Source organism: Diospyros lotus, chromosome 8, assembly GCF_014633365.1.
Source record: "Diospyros lotus cultivar Yz01 chromosome 8, ASM1463336v1, whole genome shotgun sequence".
Lineage (NCBI taxonomy): Eukaryota > Viridiplantae > Streptophyta > Magnoliopsida > Ericales > Ebenaceae > Diospyros > Diospyros lotus.
In genome coordinates this window covers 13,655,875-13,680,306 of record NC_068345.1, presented here as the reverse complement: position 1 = coordinate 13,680,306, position 24,432 = coordinate 13,655,875, and the positions used below count along the sequence as shown (strand labels likewise).

At 37.8% G+C, this 24,432-nt stretch overlaps 1 protein-coding gene across 1 annotated transcript in view; it reads left to right on the top strand.

The window, feature by feature from the left end:
* LOC127807524 (suppressor of mec-8 and unc-52 protein homolog 1) overlaps positions 1–24,432 on the top strand; it is a 110,255-nt gene that overhangs the window by 72,308 nt on the left and 13,515 nt on the right. Inside the window, exons 7-13 of the mRNA XM_052345432.1 lie at positions 15,530–15,616; positions 15,707–15,760; positions 19,214–19,309; positions 21,638–21,765; positions 22,035–22,161; positions 22,258–22,317; positions 22,423–22,530. Of these exons, the coding sequence (XP_052201392.1) occupies positions 15,530–15,616; positions 15,707–15,760; positions 19,214–19,309; positions 21,638–21,765; positions 22,035–22,161; positions 22,258–22,317; positions 22,423–22,530 (660 nt within the window). The remainder of the gene's footprint in view (positions 1–15,529; positions 15,617–15,706; positions 15,761–19,213; positions 19,310–21,637; positions 21,766–22,034; positions 22,162–22,257; positions 22,318–22,422; positions 22,531–24,432) is intronic.

The following is a 24,432-nucleotide window of genomic DNA, read 5'->3' as shown; positions in this document are numbered from 1 at the left end:
TATATAATCTCACTTAATTAATAATAATACAAAAATTATTATTAAAACTCTCAAATAATAATAAAACTCCAGAATTACCTTCATGTCCTTACATTTAATTTCCACAAAATAAATGCCATTAACTGCTATTTAAATACTATTCTCTCAATTAAAAATTACTAGATTGCCACCTTGGCAAATTCTTTTAACTTCAAAATTAAATAGAATTAAATGCTATTCTTTTCCTTCAAAATCTCTAAATTGCCACATTAAATAATTAATTGGCAAACTCTCTTAATCAAATACTTCAAAAATTAATTAAATAATTCTTGAATAAATACTGGGCCCTCTAATGGGTCGTTATATTAAGAGTTTTTTGAAAACCATTCAAGATGGTTCTTTTTCCATGGCTCAAACAGGTATTTGTTTGAATTTTGAATCTGGTATTGCCTCACATACTATTAAGAATAATTTATGGATCTTAGATTCAGGGGCTACCAATCATATGACCTTTGATATAAATGTCTTTGACTCTTATACCCCAATAAGTAGCCCCAAAAGGATAACATTGGCCAATGGTGATGCAATTCCTATAGCTGGTCATGGTAATGTGAATCTCAATTCCTTATTACCTATCCAACATGTCCTTCATGTGCGTAATCTTTCTAACAACTTGATTTCTGTCTGTCAGTTAACCAAGGATCTAAATTGCTACGTTGTTTTTTTCCCTAACACATGTGAGTTTCAAGTATTGGATACGGGGAAGAAGATTGGTGTTATTGAGGAATGGAATGGACTGTACTATTTGAAGACAAGTTACTGGACTTACCCTATGGTAAATCTCTTATCAACTTGGGCAGATGTTTGGTTGAGGAGTTTAAGATCAAGGAACTAGAAATTTAAAATATTTCCTAGGTATTGAAGTGGCACGATCTAGGCATGGGATATTTATATCTCAACACAAGTATGTTCTGAACCTTTTGAGGAACATAGGGAAAATGGCTTGCAAACCAGACAGCATCTCGATTGATCCTAATCACAAACTAGGAGAAGTAGAGGGAGATAAGGATACCGACAAAGAAGTCTATCAAAAATTAGTTGGCAGGTTGATTTATCTATCTCAGATAAGGTTGGACATAGCCTCTGCAGTGAGCATAGTAAGTCAGTTTATGTAAAAACCCAAGGAGCTTCACCTGCAAATAGTCTATAGAATTCTACACTACCTCAAAGGAACCCTAGGAAAGGGATTTTTGTTCAAAAAGGGGGTTAACCTTACGCTAGAGGCCTATACCGATGCAGATTATACAAGTTCAATGGTTGATAGGAGGTTTACCAGGCCATATATCTGCTTTGTGGTGAACAGGCTAAGTCAATTCTTGTCTACTCCTGAAGAGCAGCACTCGATAGCTTGTAAGCGGTTGCTGCGGTATTTGAAAGGTTCTATTGGTTTGGGGTTGTTATTTATACCTGCCACCTCTAATTTGACCTTGACAGTATTCACAGATGCAGACCATGCTGGATGCAAGGTAACCGGAAAATCCACCAGTGGCCTTTGTGTTTTTCTTGGTTATAATTTACTAGTGTTGAGTTCAAGGAAACAGTCGGTTGTTACTCGCTCAGTTGGAGAAGCCGAGTATTGTGCCATGGCCCAAGGTGTGACAGAAGTTATGTGGTTGCAGTCTCTGTTTACTGAGTTAGGATAGTCCTTGTCTCAAGTTTTTGTTTTGTGGCGTGACAACCTAGCAGCTAAGAGCATAGCAAGAATCCAGTGTTCTACTCTCGTACAAAGCATATTGAGATAGATGTTCATTTTGTTAGAGAGAAAGTTGAGAAGGGTGAGATTGACATTAGGTATGTGCCTACTTTGTACCAGGTTGCAGATATTTTCACTAAAGGGTTGTCAAGGGACATGTTTTCTTTTCTTTGCAACAAACTAGGGCTTCAATGGTCTCCTGTTCACTCTATCATGCCTAATACGGATGAAGCTACTCAGTTGGGTTCTGCCACTACCAGGAGGTCTACATTGAGGGGGAATGTTGAAGGAATTAAGGCTTGTTGACGTTTTTGTTTGTGTTGCTGTTTCAGTTTGTATTCTGTTAAGTGTTGGTTTCTGTTGTTCGGTTATAGCTTAGTCTATGTGTTGTAGCTATTGTGTTTTAAGTGTTATTAGGAGGTTAAGCCTGTCATATAAATAGGCTAACCTCTCTGTTTTGTGATTAATTGAACGAGGCATTATTCTGGAATTTTCTTTCTTCTCTTATTGTTTCTTTCAAATCTTAAATCAACTTTACATGGCACAAGGTATATGTGAGTTACTATGGTTGAAAATTATTGTTGAAGACTTGGGACTCGAGTGGGACAACTCTATGAAACTCTATTGTGATAATAGGTCTGCTATTAGCAGTGCACACAATCTAGTACAACATGATCGAACAAAACACATTAGATTGATCGACATTTTATTAAAGAGAAACTTGACAGATGACTTATTTGTACTTCCTATATACCAAGTGAATCCTAGCTAATTGATGTTCTAACCAAGGGACTCCCTAGTCTTCCACAATATTATAGCCAATCTGGGAATGGACAATGTTTATTTACCAGCTTGAGAGGGAGTGTCGTGAATCAAGACCATCAATCAAGAAAAGTATCTTTGCCGTAAATCAAGGAAATAAGATTTGCCATAAATCAAGGAAGAAAGATTTGCCATAAATCAAGGAAAGAAGATTTGTCAATTAACATATGATTAGATGTAATTAACTATTATTTAGGCCTTAATTGTAGCCTTAATTTTAGCCTTAATTATTGTACAACTTACTATAAATTTCAATAGAAGGATGCTAGACCTAATATAGAGTTCTACTCCTAAAAAGGGTTTTCCCTTTTGTTCAACATTGTTTATTTCTTTTCCACAATCACCAAAACAACAACATTGGCTGGCTTGCAAGAGGTTACTTCGGTATCTAAAGGGTACAGTTGGATTGGGTTTATTGTTCACTCCTCCTAATAATCTGTGTCTTATAGTCTACATGGATGCAAATCATGCTGGTTGTAAGGTTCGAGGAAGTCTATAAGTAGTTTATGTGTTTTTCTCTGTAAAAATTTGTTAATTTGGAGTTCAAGAAAGCAGTTTGTAGTTGTTAGATCTATTGGAGAAGCTAAATATAAAGCTATTGCATAGGGTGTCACTAAAATTTTGTGGCTGAAGTCTTTGTTTTTGTCAAGAAGACTGAAAAACAGATCTTATTAATCTCAATGAAATACCAAGACATATATACACATATGCCTATCCAAAATAGGCAAGATCCTAAGGCTAATTAGGAAGGATTCTTAATTATTAGTTACCTAATTTAGCTTTGGAAATATTTACAAAATGGAAACAAATCATACAGCTATTGATACGATCAAATCAATCTAGAATATAAAGAATATATGATATAAACACTATTAGGAAACCAATCATAATTCAGAAATCTCCATATTAGGAAAGCATGGAACTTCTGGCCTTCTAACAGTTTTTTGAACTAGGCTAGCCAAGTCCCAAAGTTCCTATTATATGGAGTGATAATTTGGAAGCAAAGAGTATAACTAAGAATCCTGTTTTTCATTCTTGTATTAAACATGTTGAAATTGATGTTCACTTTGTTCGTGAGAAAGTTGAGAATTGTGAAGTTAAAATCAGATATGTTCCTACACTTTATCAAGTTATTGATATCTTCACTAAGGATTTACCTAGAGACATATTTCTTTTTGTAAAAAACTGAATAATTCATTCATATTATAATATGTACATGGTAAGTCCTCTTATAAAGGAGAAATGATACAACATAGGAAACCTATATTACACAAGAAAGGAAAGATACATATGTACACCTTTAGGAAAGTTTCCTAAGTCGGAATTAGGCAAATATCCCATTCCAGATTTGGAAACTTCTAAAATAAACACACTTTGACCAGCATAACTTTTCTTCTTTGATAAACTTTCGGGAACCAGCACTCCCCCTCAAGGTGGAGAATGAATGTCTATCATTCCTAGCTTGCATATTAGATCTTTAAACCCCTTGACTGTTATCCCTTTGGTTAACACATTAGCCACTTGTTCCTTGGATGGAACATAAGGGATATGAATTAGACCTGCATCCAACTTCTCTTTTATGAAATGTCGATCTATTTCTATATGTTTTGTCCTGTCATGCTGAATAGGATTGTGGGCAATACTAATGGCTAATTGGTTGTTACAAAACAACCTAATCAAATCTTGAATCTTGATCCTCAAATCTTCTAGGATGACCCTTAGCCATAATGACTCGCACAGGCCAAAAGCCATTGCTCTAAACTTTGCCTCTGCACTTGATCTTGCCACAATGCTTTGTTTCTTAATCCTCTAAGACATAAGATTTTCACCTAAAAACACACAATACTCGATTATTGATCTTTTATTAGTGAGGGACCCTGTATAGTCAGCATCTGTAAATCTTTTAATGTCCAAGTCAGCCCCTGTTTTGAACAAGATTCCCTTGCCTGGAGTAGCTTTTAGATAGCTTAGAATCTTCCTTACTGCCAGCTTATGCTCCTTGGTTGGGTTGTGCATGAACTGACTTACTAGGCTGATAGCAAAGGCAATGCTCGACCTAGTATGGGAGAGGATTTACTACTGGCTGACTGTTAGGATTTTCCCATAATTTGCTGTTAGGTTCAATTGGGATATTAGATCCTTTTCCACCTGTTAACCTTGTTTCAGCCAACAAATTCATTACATATTTTCGTTGAGAGAGGAAAATTTCAGCCTTAGAGTAAACAACTTCATTTCCCATAAAATACTCTAGGATATTAAGGTCTTTAATCTCAAATTCTCTGCTAAATTTTCCTTGAGAATCTTTTGCTCTTCTTCATCATTTTTTGGTGACAATTATGTTGTCCACATACACCAATTATGCAGTGACCTTCTCTTCCCTTGAGTGCTTTATGAAGAGGGTGTGATCACCCTTGCTTTGATTGTATCCTATATATTTCATGGCCTAAGAGAATCTGCCAAACTAGACTCTTGGGGACTGCTTGAGTCCATAGAGGGCCTTGTTGAGCCTGTAAGCTTTCCCTACATTCCCTTCTTGAAATCCGGGAGGCAATTTTATAAAGACTTCCTCTTCCAAATCTCCATGTAGGAAGGCATTCTTTATATCTAACTATTGTAGCTTCCATCCAAAAAATGCTGCTAGTGAAAGAAGAGTTCTCACAGTTGTCATATTTTCCACAGGGGCAAATGTCTCATGATAATTGATGCCATAGGATTGAGTGTAGCCCTTGGCCACTAACTTGGCTTTATACCTTTCCAAGGTTCCATTAGCCTTGTATTTCACATTAAAAATCCTGTGACTCCCTTTGGCCTAGATACCAACTCCCATGTCTAATTCTTCTTTAGTGCTCTCATCTCCTCCAGCACAGCTTGTCTCCAGTTCTGATCCTTTAGAGCCTCATCAACTAATTTAGAAATCACAATGGAATCCGAAGATGTTAGGAAGCTCTTGTGGTTTTGGGAAAGACGGTGGTAGGACAGGAAATTGGCCAAGGGGTGCTGAATACAAATTCTAACCCCCTTTCTAACAGCAATGGGTAGGTCTAAATCATTAGGAGTAGGGTTAGATTGAACTGAATTTGAAGGCAGTATGAAGTCCATACCTTGAATAAGGTCTGATGTTGGTGCATGTTGACTCCAGAATAGCCTGCCTTCGTTTGAATACATAGGGAGATCCTTTATACCTTACCAGAGATGGTAGCTTTTGAGGAGTAGCTTGCTTATTGTCTTGATCATGGTTGCTTGAAGAATAGATGGGAGGCTGAGGAGATGGGATAGACAAGGGCTGTTGATCAATACTAGAGTATGTTGGTGTTGACCCTTGGTTAGGAAAGAAATCACCACTACTTTGGTTTTGGTCACCATAAACCAAAGTCTCCCCCTGGTGAGCAACTTGAGATGAACCAAAGAAAGGAGTAGATTCAACGAATGTGACATCTTTGGGCACATAAAATTTCCTAGTAGAGGGATGATAACATTTGTACCCTTTTTGAGTGGGAGAGTAACCTAGGAAGACACACCTAATTGCTCTAGGATCAAGCTTGTCTTGGTGATGCTTGGGAATGTGAACAAAGGAGACACATCCAAATACTTTTAGAGGAAGAGGAGTATGCAAACTGAGGTAAGGAAAATAAGTAGGTAAACACTGAAATGGACTTTGATGTTTTAATAGTTTGGATGGTATTCGGTTAATTAAATAAGTTGCTATAAGGACAGCTTTCCCCCCAAAATTCTTAAGAAGATGATGATGGTGGAGAAGGGATCTAGCAACATTTGGGAGATGTCTCATCTTCCGTTCAATTACTCTATTTTGTTGTGGAGTGTCTATACAGGAAGATTCATGGACAATCCCCTCTTGTTGGAAAAATTGATGTAAGTGATTGTTGAAATAGTCTCCTGCATTATCAATTCTCAATTTCTATATAGGGGAACCAAATTGGGTTGAAATCATTTTACAAAAATATGATAAGATAGTTCCAACAACAGCTTTATCTTTTAAGAAGAAAATCCAAGTCATTCGAGTACAATCGTCAATAAAAGAGATTTTATTGCTAATTGGATAGGACACACAATAATGTTTGGATATTACACACACCACACTGAAACATGCTTGGATCTAGAGTCCAAAATAATGAAGGAAACATATTCTTTAAGAGAGTGAAAGGAGGATGAGCAAGGTGGTAGTGATGCAACCAATTGTCCTTATGATTTGAGGTAGCCTAAGATGAGAAAGCAACTCTTGGCTTATCCCCTTTAGGATAATCACCGTTTCTCATCAAATAGTATAGCCCATTTTGTTCTCTAACAACACTAATCATCTTCCCTGTCTTCATGGCCTGAAATCCACACATATGAGGGGAGAAAAAAGCTCAACAATTCAAATCTTTGGTTATTTGGTGAACAGATACACGATTGGTCGACAACTTTGGTACATGAAGTACCTATTTGATAGGAAGATTTGGCTTAAGGGTGACCTTGCCATGTCCTGTGATGGGAACTGAGGTTCCATTGGCTATTGTGATATGTTTAGAGATTTCAAGAGGTTTATAAGTATCAAAAACATGTAGATCAGTGGTTATATGGTCAGTGGCTCCTGAATTTCGGATCCAAATGTCTTTCTTATCAGTTTTTGAGGTAGAAAAGGAAGCACAATGTAGACAAGTACCTTAATGAACAAAAGAGCAAGCCCCCCATCCTAAATTGTCTATAGGAAGGACTTGAGTTTGTTGATCTCTTCAGAATTCAATTGATTAAGATCAAAACCCGAGATGGATTTTGTCTTATCAGCAACTCCTCCCTCATCTTATCCCTTTTTGGATAGATAAGCCTGGTTTCTTTGATATTGGACCTTTGAAGCCTCCCATTCTGCTTAGAATAGCCTCCTTCCCATGAAGGTTAAAGCACGTATCCCGAATGTGCCTAGGCTTCTTATAGTAGGTACACCACAACCCTTCTCTATTGGAGGTTTTAGTTTGTACTTCTGATTTCCCTGTTCTGAGCCTTGCTCCTTCTCCTTTATTTGAAACCATAGATGAACTTTTTGAGCTGGGTTCACTAAGCATGGCTACCCTCCGATTCTCTTCACTTCTAACAATAGCAAAAACCTCATTAAGGGAAGGTAGCCTCTCTCTACCAAGAATTTGCACTCTAACTTGGTCAAATTTTGTGTTGAGGTCGGCTAGGAACTCCACAATCCTATCTCTTTCAAGTATTTGGCTGAGGGTGGCAGCATTCTCTCTGCACATCATTTTGATGTTTTGGTAATGGTCTAGCTCTAGCCACAAACCATTCATCTTGTTATAATATTCTGTTACAATCAAGTCCCCTTGTTTAGTGCTACTAATCTTTGTTAACTTCGAAGATTACTAAGGCATCTTGAACCTCAGAGTAGGTTTGTTTCATCGTTTCCCAAATCTCTTTTGCTAAAGCCAAAAACATATAATTTTTACTCACATTGGGTTGCATGGTATTCCATAGCCATGGCATGATCACGAAGTCTTCAATGTCCCATGCTGGGAAGGTAGGATTAGAGGCTTGAGGAGGAGGGGCAGTCAAGTGACTGATCTTTGCACTTTTGCACTGCCTTTGAGGAAGGTCCTTACTAGCTGGGCCCATTGCAAGTAGTTCCTACCGTCTAGGTAGTAGGACGTGCATTCCAGGCGGTTCTCCGGCTTCGGTTGGCTGATCAATTGGTGCTGATTCTCCAGTTATCATGTATGTGGTAACTTTTGACATCTCAGACATGCTCACCTTTGCAATCAAGTGAACAAGAAGGTAGCAATGAAGGCTTGGTCAAAGAGAATAGGAGAAGGAAGAACAGGAACGTGCAATGAAGGCACGCTAAGGACAAGAGGAAGGTACTATTGGCTTGATACCATGTAAAAAACTGAATAATTCATTCATATTATCATATATACACAGTAAGTCCTCTTATAGAGGAGAAAGGATACAACATAGGAAACCTATATCACACAAGAAAAGAAAGATACATATGTACAGCTTTAGGAAAGTTTCCAAAGTCTGAATTAAGCAAGTATCCTATTCCAAATTTGGAAACTTCTAAAATATACGCACTTTGACCAGCACAGCTTTTCTCCTTTGATAAACTTTTGGGAACCAACACTTTTCCTATGTCATAAGCTTGGTCTTAAGCTGTCTACTATATACTCTGGTTTTGCTGCTGGTCCAGACAAGTTACAGCAGGAGATTTCTTCCTCTACAGAGTCTACTTTGAGAGGGAATGTAGAAGAGCAATAATTTCTGTTTATTTTACAGTTGCTGTAAATTCTTGTTAGAGTACTACTTGTTTGCTATGGTTAGGCTATTGTTAGTACACTCTTTAATTTCTGTTGATTTCAGTCAGCCTGTTGTAATCAAGTTGCTCATCTTGCTGCAACTTGCAAGTTGTTTGTTAACAAGGATTAGCTGAATATAAATACTCAGCTAATCCTTATTCCTGTTATTGAGAAAGGCATTATTTTTTTAGGACAGCTCCTCTCTCTTCCTCTCGTGTTTTTCTCTCGGTCTTTCTTCTATTTTCTTTCTTCATTACTGCCTTGAAGCTTTTGCTTCATTCTTTATATATTTATATATATATATATATTTTTGTGGGGTGGGTGGTTAGTATTTGAGGTCAAGCTGTAAGATTGTCAGGGAATATATATGACTTGGTGTGAAACTCTTGAACATCACACATGACATAATGACCTTATAGAAGATATGGTCATGGATAGAAATCATTGGTGAGGTAAAATCTTGATAGGCCTCCGATGCACCGGACCTATCAAAGATGCCACAAGCAGCAGTATGCATGAAGATTAGAGTAAGGGGTTAGCACATGCAGGTGTAACAACTAGCATGTGCGCATGGGAGGGATAGAATTGTAATCCACATGTTGAGGGAATAATCAGCATGTGTAGGGGAATTCAGTTAGAAAGAGGTGAGGAGAGGTATAAATAGGAGGGAAGAAGAGAGAGAAAGCTAGATGGTTTTTTGATAGAAGATTTGGGAGAGTAAGGGCCTCTTGATTGCCCTGGATTGTTCTTGTTTTCTTGCTGAAAATTATTGAAAGCTATCTATATTTGATTGCTGTTGGATCCCTATCTGGTATCCTATCAATTTGGTATTAGAGCCATTCCGACCCTGATGGTGAACTTAACGGAGAGAGTTAGTGAATTGGAGTCGAAGATGGAAGGCATGCAAAGGGGAGTCGAAGACATTAGAGGTGATATCCGGGCGGTGGAACGAAATGTAGCGGTGATGCTTGAACAGTTCGCTTTCATGCGAATGAAGTGGGACGAGAAGGAACAGGGAGAGGAAGAACAAGTCCAAGGAGCAAGAAGGACCTTCGAATTCACCTTGGATTCCGATGTAACCCCTGGGGTTGTGAGAGGTCGCGACTTGGAAGGAGGAGTCAGGGGGTGGGTACCGATCCTTCGAATTCACCATGGATTCCGATGTAACCCGTGGGGTTGTGAGAGGTCGCGACTTGGAAGGAGGAGTCAGGGGTGGGTACCGATCCTTCGGAATTCACCATGGATTCCGATGTAACCCCTTGGGGTTGTGAGAGGTCACTACTTAGAAGGAGTCATCGGGGGCGGGTACCAATCAGACATACAGGGAAGGAGATTGGAGATGCCCATTTTCGAAGGAGAGAATCCAGATGAGTGGATTTTTCGAGTCGAGAGGTATTTTGCTGTCAATCAACTAACGAACGAGGAGAAGATAGAGTCCGTAGCACACTGTGTTTCGAGGCCGCAACTCTGTCTTGGTTCCAATGGGAGACAAGGCGAAGAGGAATTCAGAGTTGGGAAGGCTTGAAGTAAGGAATTCTGGGCCGGTTTCACCCCACTCAAGAGGGGTCGTTGGAGGAGCGTTTCTTGGCTCTTCGACTGAGGGAACTGTTAAGGAGTATTAGTTGATGTTTGAGACATTGGCCGCGACAGTGCTTGATATTCTTGAGGCGTTCTTGGAAGGCTAATTCCTAAACAGGCCTCAAACCAGAGATAAGGGTTGAGATCAGGGTGCTGCAACCACGGGGGCTCGATCGGATTATGGTGGTGGCTCAAAACATTGAGGACAAGAATGCAGCTCTTCAGAATTGCCATCGGGCAACCGGACCATCTAGGAGCGGGTACTCTATAGCACCCACGGTTGCTAGTCGGATGTCACCAGTACCAGCGAGGAGTTTGGGTTCCTCCCAAAAGTTCGTAACCCAGTCGGGACCCTGGTTTCACACCGTTGGAAATGGTGGAAGCTTCCCTTTCAAGAAGCTTAGTGAGGTTGAGTGGAAGGCAAAGTGGGAGAAAGGCCTTTGCTTCTGCTATGATGAAAAATATTCGATAGGCATAGGTGCAAAAACAAGGAGCTCCAACTTTTGATGATCTATGATGAAGAAATAGGCGAGGCGATAGCAGAGGAAGAAGTAGTGCAGGGGGGCGATGAAGAGTTGGGATATGTGGGAGAAGTGATTGAGTTATCCATGAATTCGGTTGTGGGATTGACTAAACTACAAACGATGAAGCTAAGGGGACTCATAGAAGGGTAGCCAGTAGTAGTTCTTGTGGATGGAGGAGCAACTCACAACTTCATAGCGTCCGAGTTGGTGCAACGTTTGAGTTTGGCTAGGACAGAAACAGCTGGATATGGGGTGATAATGGGAACCGAGATGGTTGTACAAGGAGCGGGAGTTTGCAAAGGGGTGAAACTGATCCTTGATAACCTGCAGATAGTGGAAGATTTCCTTCCACTTGAGTTAGGGAGTTCCGATGTCATTCTTGGCATGAAGTGGCTGGCTTCGGTGGGGAAAATGAGTGTGGATTGGAGAAATCTGACCATGAAGTTTAAGGTGGGGGGAATGGCTGTGTCCTTGTAGGGTGATCCTAACTTAAGTAAGACATTAGTATCCCTAAAAGTTATGATGAAGGCGTTTAAAGAAAATGGGGAGGGAGTACTGCTGGAAATAGGAGAGGTGGTTGTCGAGTTCAACGAATTGCAAGTGGGACTACCCCTGGAGTTTAGAGGAATTGTTGGCTGAGTTCGAAGGGGTTTTTGCCAACCCGGAGGGACTGCCACCCACCAAAAATAAGGACCATGCCATCAACCTTCTACCCGACACTCATTCGGTTATTGTTCGGCCTTACTAATACCCTTATCTTCAAAAAAACGAGATCGAGAAGATGGTACATGAGATGTTGGTAGCTAGAATTATAAAGCCAAGTGTCAGCCCCTATTCCAGCCCGGTGCTGCTCGTTATAAAGAAAGACGGGGGATGGATGTTTTGTGTAGATTACCTAGCTCTAAACAAAGTAATAGTCCCCGACAACTTTCCAATCCCAGTCATTGATGAGCTGTTAGATGAATTACATGGGGCTAAGGTTTTTTTCGAAATTGGATCTCAAATCTGGTTATCATCAAATTCAAGTCAAGGCTGGAGACGAGCCTAAAACTGTGTTTCGAACACACGAGGGCCACTATGAATTCCTCGTCATGCCCTTCGAATTGACGAATGCACCGGCCACCTTCCAATTTTTAATGAATGATGTATTCAGGGAGTATTTGAGACGATTTGTGTTAGTATTTTTTGATGACATATTAATTTACAGCCAAAATTTTGAACATGTGCAGCACTTGCGCTGTGTTCTAAAGGTGCTAGCTGAAAATCAGTTGTTTGCAATCAAGAAAAAATGTTCCTTCGGGCAGTTGGAAATTGAGTATCTTGACCATGTCCATCTCCCAACAAGGCGTGTCGGTTGATCGCTGCAAGGTGCAAGCCATGGTGGACTGGCCCGCACCCACTTCTTTGAAGAAATTGAGGGGATTCCTTGATCTCACGGGGTACTATAGGAGGTTTGTAAAGGATTATGGCAAGATGGTGTGGCCCCTCATGGAGAGACTAAGGAAGAATAATTTTTTCTGGGATGGGGAAGCTGAGCGAGCCAGCAGCTCAAAACAACAATGATGTTGCTGCCGGTTCAAGCACTACTAGATTTCAATCAGCGATTTATCATTGAGTCTGATGCTTCAGGGCAAGGGTTAGGGGCGGTATTGATGCAGAATCTTAGGTTGGTTGCCTACTTCAGCCACGCTCTTAAGCCGTCGGAGAGAAAAAAATCGATTTACGAAAGGGAGCTGATGGCCATGGTGTTTGCAGTCCAAAAATGGAGGCATTACCTCTTGGGAAGAAAGTTCATTGTAAGGGCAAATCAGAAAAGCTTGAAGTTTTTATTGGAGCAGCGAATGGTGAGCCCGGAATATCAAAGATGGATGTTGAAGTTGATGGGGTTTCACTTCGAGATACACTACCGACTGGGGTTAGAAAATAAGGTTGCGGATAGCCTTTCAAGAATCAGTCACCCAGCAGCCCTATTCGCTCTAACGGTTCCAAAGGTGGTGCAACTAAACCAACTGGCCCGAGAGGTGGAGAAAGACGCCTACTTACAGGGAATTATAAGGGAGTTACAGCAGGATCCGACTTCCCAATCAGGGCGGTTGTTTCCTGCCTAAGGGCTCTTCCCTAATTCCATTATTGCTCCATGAGGGTCACGACGGAAGTGTAGGAGGTCATTCAGGGTTCTTGAAAACATATAAACGAATCGCAGCGAGTGTTTATTGGGCTGGTATGAAGCGGGACATACGCCAATATGTGAGAAATTGTGACGTTTGCCAGCAAAATAAGTATGAATCTTTAACGTCGAGGGGTCTTTACAGCCTCTTCCTATTTCCGGTCAGATTTGGGATGATATAGCCATGGATTTTATTGAGGGTTTACCAAGGTTGGGCCATATGAATTCTATAATTGTGGTTGTGGACAGACTCAGTAAATATGAACACTTTATTGGGTCTCAAACACCCGTTCATAGCAGGAGTAGTGGCTGGGATTTTCGTCAAAGAGATAGTGAGGCTTCATGGCATGCCCTGGTCTATTGTTTCGGATAGAGACAAGGTATTCATGAGCTGTTTTTGGGAGGAGTTGTTTCGGCTTCAAGGTACTAAACTTAATCATAGTACGACCTACCACCCACAAACGGAGGTCCTCAATCAGATCCTAGAGATGTACTTGCGCTGTTTTGCATCAACAAGACCTATGGGATGGTATGTATGGCTGCCATGGGCGAATTGTGGTATAACACATCATGCCACACTGCTTCAAAGGTAACTCCCTTCCAAGCAGTTTTCGGGAGGGAACCACCAACCTTGATAAGGTTTGACAAGGGAACCACCCCTGTGTCTGCAGTAGAACAACAACTGATGGAGCGGGATCTATCATTGGAAGAACTCAAGGACCAACTGGCAAGAGCTCAAGCGATCATGAAGAGGGGGGCTGACCGAAAAAGAAGGGATGTGCAATTTGCGGGTGGTGAGTTCGTCTATTTGAAAATAAGGCCTTATAAAAGGAAGTCCTTGGCTTCCCGCCCTAATGAGAAGTTGGCTCCTAGGTGTTAGGGGTCATTTGAAATTGAGCAGAGGGTGGGACCAATGGCTTATAAATTGGCGCTACCAGCACACTGCCATGTTCACCCTGTTTTTCATGTCCCAACTAAGAGAGGCCAAAGGAGAGGTGGGAGCAAGAGTGGAGATTCCCCACCAGCTGAAGGCAAACTTAGAGATGAAGGTTGAATCGGAAGCGGTGCTGGGAGTTCGGCCTGGAAGGGGTTCTAACTTGCGTGGGCTGGATGTCTTGGTACAGTGGAAGGGCTTACCACCATTAGAGGCAACTTGGGAGCCCTACAACATGATTCAGCAACAGTTTCCAACTTTTCACCTTGAGGACAAGGTGAAAGTGCTGGAGGGGAGTAATGATAGGCCTCTGGTGCGTCGGACCTACCAAAGACACCACAAGTAGTAGCATGCATGAAGATTAGTGTAAGGGGTCAGCACATGCAGGTGTAACAACCAGCATGTGCACATGGGAAGGGTAAAATTGTAATCCACATGCTGAGGGAATAATCAGCATGTGCAGGGGAATTCAGTTAGAAAGAGGTGAGGAGAGGTATAAATAGGAGGAAAGAAGAGAGAGAAAGCTAGCTGTTTTTGATAGAAGATTTGGGAGAGTAAGGGCCTCTCGAATGCCCTGGATTGTTCTTGTTTTCTTGCTCAAAATTACTGAAAGCTATTGATATTTGATTGCTGTTGGATTCCTATCTGGTATCCTATCAAATCCATATAGCTGGTTCCACCTATATAGAAATCCATATAGCTGATTACCTTGGTGTTGTAGTATGACTTGAACTCTTAAGCTTTCATGCATTAGTGCTTATGGCTCATTTTCTCCTTCATAGTTTGTAATTTACTGTATTTTTTGTGACAGTTTATTTTCTTAACAATGTATTTCTGTCATACTTTTGTGGCTTATTCTATTAGTGCTTATGGTTTATTTTTTCCTTCATATTTTGTAATTTACTGTGATTTTTTGTGACAGTTTATTTTCTTAACAATGTATTTCTGTCCTACTTTTGTGGCTTATTTTTGCCATGGTTTATCTTGATTTCATGCTACATGGTCTCTCTTTATAAGTTTCAAATCTTTCCTTCGTGTTGGAATACAAGGCTTTTTCGTTAATTCTATTGGGTCAATAGAGCACTAAGTTTCCAGAAATACTAATAAGAGAACTGAGAGCATGCAGTATGCCATAATAACTGCCATAAAGAATTTTAAGCCTTTTTGTGGTCAGGTACTGTGAAAAGCATTAATAACGTGCTTTTATCACATTGATGGATAATTCTTTGATCTTGAATGAATTTATGGTTTTGAGAGATTCCGATTTTTACTTGAGCTGCTCTAATAGAATAATATTAGACTAGACAATTTATCAGAACTAAGGGAAAGGAAAACAGATTATGATCTATGTTTAGTAAATTCTTATTCTTTAAAACATTCTAGATTAATAGTTCCTATGTAGTTTATCCTTCATGATTTTGTTGTTAGCTCTAGTTCCCAAACTTATCAAATCATGGTTTCTTGTGACGGGTGCTGCAGTTTGGAAAAAAAAGTCATCCTGAATGTGCTAGGTTCTCACCGGATGGACAGTTTCTTGTTTCTTGCTCTGTTGACGGATTTATTGAGGTATGGTATACATGATTAAAGATTGCCTATCATACAGCTAAAAAAATTGTTGGTGTTATTTAGATGCTTTCTCACTTCAGTTCATACCAGGTCTGGGACCACATAAGTGGGAAACTAAAGAAGGACCTTCAGTACCAAGCTGATGTGAGTACTGTTTGTTTCCATTGATTTGCTTTTTTAATTGTGCTAATATTCTGCTACAATATGTAGATACCTTTTGTATTTTGTCATCAGGACATGATCAAACTGGTTTACCTCTTCAAGGAAAATGTTAAATTGAACCATTCTACTAAATGAAACAGTGTGTTTATACATCTTTAATCATCCCTGTGCAGAATCATTGCATTGCACTGAATGAAGCATTTTGCTGAATCTGTTAACTCAACTAACTGATTTCTTTGAATTGCTTAAGATGGATGTGTTAGTCCTTCTGTCATTCTTTAATCAGGAGAAGACTTCTAGTTAAGCTAGATGCTACTACTTGCAATGGTAGCTCAGATGACTTTGGTCTTTCTCATTGATAGAGTTATTCTTGAAGTTGTCAATATGCCACTTCCTTTTATGGGTACTAGTCCATGTTACTTATGAGCCTAATATTTTCATTGCATCTCTCATTTTATGTTCAGATTAGGTCCATGATCTGATATTGCTATTTTTGTCCTTGTTGGCAGCTAGCTTTATAGCACAGATTTTTGCTACTTGTATGGACTTTGTAATGAATCCTGTAACTTGACAACTTTACATTCATCACACATCTGGCCTTATGATCTTTGCCATGCCAAGCTATATGTGGTGTGTTCTCAGTTGTACTATACTTATTGTAGAGTTTAAATCTCTTAATTTAAACAATCATATTCCTTTCTTTGGAGCCCTCTTGTTTTAACAATTGCAACTTACCTTCCTTTTTTGGAATATTATTCTTGTTTCAATTGAGAAGGCGAGCCTTTGTAGTAATGGTAGAGTTGCTCCTTTGCTGTCGGAAAAAGGTCATGAGTTTGAATTGTGGAAATGATCTCTCTCTCTCTCTTTTTCTTTTTTTTCTTTAAAAGAAAAGCAAAGGGAAGGCTGCATATACTTATGACCCTTTCCCAATCCGCAGAAGGCATCATGCCTCATGCACTATGGATGCCTCTTTTCGTTTTCTTTTTTAAAATTCTTGCTTCAGTTGGTTATCTTTGCTAATTAATCTAACTTTGGAGTATTGGTGTTTGCTAATTTAAGACACTGGCAATTTCTATTTTTTCCACAGAAAATTGCTCAAAATAAGTCATAATTATCCAACAACTGCTTCTGCTATAAAATTTATTATCATGAAAAGTATATTCATGTTAAATTCTTGATGCTGCACTTATTAAGAGTAAACTTTAGATTAAAGGAATCCCTGAGGACCTTGGTTGCAGCTATTTTCTGCTCTCAGTGGTGGTAATTTTTTTTAGTTCGTGGCTTGTATATTGGTGAATTTGCAGGTACAACACTTTTTATTTGATTCATTAGTAATTTTATTGGATTATACAATGCAGTATCTGCATTAGTTAAGGCTTAGAGCCATATTGTCACTTTATATGCCAGGTGCATGCTGGATGTGTACGAGAACCTGAAATTGGAACATGATGTTCCATGATTCTTTATGCTTAAAAATTAACATCTTATACATGCATAATTTTATTTCATCTTTAATTTTCTGTGCAGCTGCCTCCATACAGTGGCCAATCTAGGTCATTTAGAAAAATGTTGGCTCATTTGATTTTACTCCCTTATTCAATTTTCTGTTTTCAGTTTCACCTTTTCGGGAAAAAGTCCAAAAAGAGGGTGTTTGGTGCTTGTTTTCCTTTTCAAAAAAATGAACACAGTTTTCAGTTTTTTGGAGAGAAAGGAAGCACTTTAAATGAAACACTGAAATGGTGTTTCCTTATTCATATTTTTGTTTCCAATCAACTACCCTTTTCTTTAATCCAACTTCTGATGATTGAATTGCCACACCTTCTTTATCAACCCAACCTCTATGACTGACCAGTCACAGCTTCTTGATTGAACAAAATTACGAAACACAAATTTCTGGAAAAGATTTTTAGTCATCTGATAAACTACACCATATTTTTATCAAACATCATTTTCGGTTTTATTTTCAAAATTTTAAAAACAACAACATTATCAGATGGAATGTTTATTTTCTATTTTTTAACAAAAAATGTGAACAAGCACAACAGTATATGAATCCTTTATCCTACTATGCCTGGTTGGCTAAAACAAACACAAAATAATAAAAATGAACTCATAAAAACTGACAGCAAAATCAAACATGACACAGTTTGATTATCCAGAATGTTGCAAATCCACATCAACAAGTCTTGTTTGGTTCTGACTTTCCATTCTTATCCCACCTAATGCCCTTGACCATTAGTGTGTTACTGTGCTCATGTACATATATTTTCCTCAATATTTAATTGATTCTGTAAGATTCTTGCAAGTAGTTGAACATTTGCACTGCTGATGACCTGTTGCATAGATTTTTTACATTTTTCAACAGTGCCCTTAGTCTTTAACTTGAGAACCTTATTTTTCTTTTTAACAATTCAATAGGCAACTGCCAGAAATTATTCCTCTGGAAAGTGCAGTAATGAAACAATCAACCCATTGATATTGGAAAACTCATAAGGGGTTACTCCAATGTAGTTTATTGGTCTCCATAATGATAATATTAATAATAAATATAGCTTCTTGGTCTTTGATATTTAATTTGGATCCACAGGATAACACTTCTGTTCTGATTTCTTTTGGTACGTATCCCCTCAATAAAGAAAAGAAACTAGAGCTTAAAAAGTAATTCATTTCTTCTGATGATTCTTTCAACTTCTTGTCAAAAAGATATATCTTAGTTAAGCTCTTGTATCTATTGATAGCAAAAATAACAACGTAAAGATGAAGTTAGCCCTTTATCTAACAGCTTAAGTTTTAGATGAAAGGGTAGTTAACAATTCAACAATATCCTTATTCCCCTCCTTTGAAACTCTGTCCAAAATATATGGCATCAGGGAGGCATCAGTGTCTGTATTCAAACTTGGGATTGAGTTACTGGTAATTGTGCCATACATAATTAGCTCTGAAGCAGTCATTTTACAAAGTTTTGTAATTGAGTTGTATGATCCACACCAGATATAATATTTTCCATTATCATTGTGTTTACACTCATTTATCACTTTTGTCAATGGGAGCTGTGCCTTGCAACTCCAAATCTAGATGTGTTGGCTACTTTTTGTTTCAAGATCACTTAACATTTATTTTTAACTTGAATAACTATGGATTCCTTTTATGGAGAAAGACAAGCTGAGGTTTTTTTTTTCAGCATCATTTGTGCACCTTCACAAACTAGCTTACTGTTGTATGTGGTGCTATTTTGATAATAATTTTGTTAGTTCATTTTTCTTTGAGAGACTGTAGATGTAATAGCATGTGTTAGTTCATCAAACAGCTGTTATAAAAAAGATGGTTACTTATGGCATGGCTTTATAATGTCAAGTTTGTGCTTTCTTCAATTGTTTAGTGGTGTTAGAATAGTTGATGTTGTTATTTATTATTAGATGCCTTTTGCTTTTACAGGAAACATTTATGATGCATGATGATGCAGTGCTTTGTGTTGATTTTAGTAGGGATTCTGAGATGCTGGCATCTGGATCCCAAGATGGGAAAATCAAAGTGAGTTTTAAATACATGTACTGCAGCTTCAAAAGTCAGTTTTATATTCTCATATTTAAATTAATAGCATCTGTAAACTTATTTTAGTCCTAAGTGTTTGGTTGAGTAGAAAGAAAAGCTATTCCCTGATTTCAACCCCCCTGGCCCATGGCAAGTGAAAGAAAAGGAAACCAAAAATACGAAGTTACACAAAGTCCTTGATATGTTTTTTGTCCTAAATAAATGATTTGCATCTTTTTGAGGCTAGAGGGATTAATTGTCATCAGTTCTATCAAAACTAATTTAAATGTGCTTTACGGTTGGAATTCTTTTACTTTGAAATTACTTTCAGAAGGAGTTCGCTCTTGGATGATGAGGGTTCTACAAGATGCTTTTGAATGAGCATGCTCTCTCAAAGTAACCACAAAACATGAAGGGCCTAGCAATCTATGAATTGATATGGATGTCTTGGAACATGCTATACTTGATCAGGAAATTATGAATTTATCAATTCAAAGAAATCGCTGAGGTTTGAATCTGTTTTAATCTTGGATTTTTGGGGAGAAAAGAAAAAAAAAAGGAAAAAATAGAAAATGAAAATGAAACAATGGAAGTTAATTTGTTTCATGTACCTAACAATTTGCATACGAGGTAGCATAGGTTTCTCTATTAGAATTAGCAATGTGGCTAACTAAAAGATTGTATTTGAAAAAGTTTCATGGGTAGGTTTTGATGGTTTCTGGTGTTGAAATGATTATACCCAATTTGAATTAATTTAAAGAAGGTTTTGAGGAAATGGTCTGTTGGAATCCAGAAATCAATACCTGATTTAGAGGGAATGATTGAAAATATTAAATCCCCAAATTAAAGGAGTAATCAAAGGAATTATCTTAGGTCAACTTTCTATTTTAGTTTTTTGGTAGTTTCCTATTCTTGCATAGCCTAAGTTTCTTATTCTTGTATTTTGTAGTTTCCTATTATGTATAGCCTAAGATAGAAAGATCTCTTGTTATATATGTTCTGTACAGTTGATTGCTAGAGGTAAGAAATCAAGTAATTTCTTCCAAAATTATTGTTCATGGTGAGCCAGGCTTGACGCTGGTCTGACATTCAGTTCATCAGTCTTTTTTTTTTCCGAACCACAATATTAGTTCTTTATGGCAGAAACTAACTCTTTTTCAGCAAACTCTTCCATTGCTCCTATTATTTCTACTACAACTAATCGCATATCAGCCCTTGATTTTCATTCTCTTCAAATCACCTAACACAATCTCAATGAAACCAACTTTCGTGAATGGTTTCAATCTATTTTGCTTGTTATGAAAGGCAAGGGCAAAGTTTTGATATAAACAACAATCACAAACCTTAATGCCACTAGGTGGGGCTGGCTAGATGAATTCTAGATCTTCACCAGTTCTATCTATGGTTGTATCCTTTGTAAGGCCATTATATCCTATGTAATGTATAAGGGCTTCCAATAAAGTATTTTTTGGTCTCTGTCTTTCTCTTTTGCTACAAATTTCCTTCATTTCATTCCCTTGGCTTTTAGGTGCTTCTATTGGTCTTCGTCTCACATGTCCAAACCATTTTAATCATGTCTCCCTCATCTTATCTTTATAGACATTAGTCCAACCTTACTACGTATAATCTCATTTCTTATTGTCTAATTTTGTATGGTTATACATCTACCATAATATTCTCATCTCACTTATGCTCTCATCTTGGAAGATTTTCCTTCAAACTTCTAAAATGTAGAAGAAAGAAAGACAAAGATAAGTATTTGCCAATTTCCAATGTTTTTGCTTTCTTATCGAAGTTGTCTTTTTTTCAAACATACTATGTGTATCCCTGATTAGAATTAATTTAGAAAAGCATAGGACAACTTTGGATGTATGTTGCTAATTGACCTATAAACAATACATAGGTAGAAGTGTCCATGCATTTCAGTTCCACTATGTTAACGTTTAAATGGGCACTAACAGTTTGCCGAACAGAGCAATTATCATTTTTACAGAGAATTTTGGTGTGCCCTGCAGAAGTGAACTTCATTATGGATACTTGTCTTCTATCACAATTTCTCTCACAAGATCAAATTGCTGGTCTATCTAGTCAAGTTGCCTGATTTATATGGGTTCAAAAAACATTAGAGATAACCCATTGAAACTTACTGTTCCTTTAGAAATTCATTACCTTATATTTGTTTTGGTGTTATTTGTGTACATGATTAATCTCTTTTGTTGTAATGTCATATATGATCCCTGTCTAACTTTGATGAAATATGCAATTTATTGATTCTGGCACTCTGGCAATAGAAATAGTAATTTTGATTAATCTAAATTATTGTTTTAGGTTTGGCGCATAAGAACTGGTCAGTGCTTGCGCCGTCTTGAACGTGCGCATTCCCAGGGTGTCACCAGTCTTGTTTTCTCTCGGGATGGAAGTCAGCTACTAAGCACATCTTTTGACAGCACTGCAAGGTTTGGTTGAACATTTGACTCATTAACTGCTGTGACAATCTATTTGGTGTCATAGTGCTACTAGTACACATGATTTATTATAATTTTTAGTTTATATTATCCGTATGCTTGTGTATTCTGTTAACTTGTTCCCAAATTCTGGATGAATATTTCCAGCCTTAAACTGATATCTGCTTTCGATTTAAGAGTTTCATAATATTGATTATTTACAGACAGTCTGTAATCCTTTTTGGCTAATTCAGTAATATATTTTTTTGTGTTTGGTCTAGAATCCATGGCCTGAAGTCAGGGAAATTATTAAAGGAATTTCGTGGGCATAGTTCCTATGTAAATGATGCTATCTTTACTAGTGATGGAGCCCGTGTCATTACTGCATCCAGCGACTGCACTGTCAAAGTAAGTGCCCTGATGACTAACTCATCATTGTTTTAGAACTAAAGGAAGATTCTTCATCCTCCTGTTTGAGTAATGATACATATATCCTTTGTTTAGGTTTGGGATGTGAAGACTACAGACTGTCTGCACACATTTAAGCCACCACCTCCTTTAAGGGTATTGTTCTCTACTGCAACTCATCCATTATTACAGAAGAACTGCTTTGACTTCACGTATCAGTAATAGTTGACTTTTTTGTCCTCACTCTTTATATTCATGTAGGGGGGCGATGCATCTGTGAATTCTGTTCATCTGTTCCCTAAAACCACAGATCACATAATCGTATGTAACAAGACGTCATCAATATACCTCATGACCCTTCAAGGACAGGTATGCTTATGAAAATCTGGGCAAGATAGTGCCCTAGTAACATTTAAAATTCTTTTTTTATTAAGATAGGGAGAAGTAACAACATTCTATTTACATTTTCTATTTCTTATTTGTTTACATAATGGGAAATGTATAAACCGCTAATGAATTTGTCAATTTCGTCAAGCATCTTACCAAGTAAGATACTGAAATGTTTAACTTGCTGAGCTTTATTATCAAAAGAAGAAAATTTTGGACTTGCTTACATGAAATTTCCCCACTTCAAAGGATTTGTGATTATGCAGATAAAAGAACTAAATGTGCCACCCTGTCTAGCTATTAGTTCTATCTTTGCATAATTAAATGATAAGTGAAGTATACTTATTTCTTAGAATTTGAGGAGCACTTGTCCTCATTGGCAAGAATTCATCAGTGCATGTTCTTGAAACTCTTATACTAACTGAATGATGGGGAAGTAAACCAAGTCTTGTCTGCTGGTCTATTTTATTTTAGGAGCCTACTTGTTGAGAGATTTAGAATTGTACTTCCAGACTGAAAACATTGTCAGAGCAGGCTTGAATACAACCATCCTAATCAATTGTAACTTTTGCGTTGCCCAGAAGCTTAGGAAAAGGTGGCAAAATAATATTTTCACCCCATTCAAAGAAAAATGGAATGGCAACAGATATTTAAAAATCTTGAATGATTCTGTAGAAGAAAACTGAAAACTTGGTATATTTTCCACTTCCACTTGAGTACAATATATATAGGAGAAAGAAATCAATCAAATCCCTATAACTAAGGAAAAAATAAGGAATCCTAATTACATCAATTACTAATTTACATCAATCAATCAATCCCAACAATTAAGGTTGATTATAATCAATCCCATAGATTGTGGGATTGATTGGGATTAGTAATCAATCCCATAAATTGTGGGATTGTTACAGTCTTTAAATATTTGACCAATCACACATAATCACAGCCTTGATTCACGACAGATTCCTTTGAGGAATGGCCTGTAATTTAGCTGAGCAATCTGTGTTAGGGCTGGAAATGAGCTGAGTTGAGCAAAGTGGTGCTTGTTTGTCTTTCGACTCCATCTCATAATGCTTTTATAGAGTTGAGCCAATCATGGTTCTTCTACAGATTTGTAGAGCAGCATTTACACTAATAAGCATACAATTTATGTGGTGATATATGTTGTCAAACACAGACCTCATAGGCTACTTTTGAATGCTTGCCTTGTCTGAACATGTGTCCATCTTTTCCTAGAGTTGGATACTTCTTGAATACTTGAAGACACGCAAGCTGATAATGGGGGCATGTGTGCCCATGATTTGAACAAAACTAAAAAATGTTGCAAGTTTCACAAATAAGTTGAAGAATCTATTGTAAACTAAATATAATGTTAATTTCTGTTACAACTTCCTCTTTTAAATCTTTCTAATGTCAAGAATGTTAAAGCTAAAAATTTCTAACTTGTTTTGGTAGGGATTCTTTTCACACTTCATTTTGGTGTTTAAAATATGCAAAAATAATTTCTTACTATTTTTATATTATATAATATATTAATGTGTAACAACATTAAATTTATATTCTTTGATTGGCATGTCAAGGTGATGCAATGTCTTTAACTCCTTTGTTTTTTCAAATTGCTGTGTTGTCATTTTCTTGTTTGTGATTTTTTCATGTCTTATAGAGCCTATGCTTCCTAGAGTATAACCTTGTTTGCTGAGTTTTAGCCATATCAAGAAAGTTCCAAGGTAGCGAGTGGCTATAGACCAAGTGTGTAGTTAGTCAAGCTCACATTGCTTGGTTCATTTTATAGCTCCAGGCTCCAGCACAAGGGCACATTTATGGCTAGGTGTAGAATAAAGATATGCAGTGATTTTTAAGCCAGGATTTGATTAGAACTTCTAA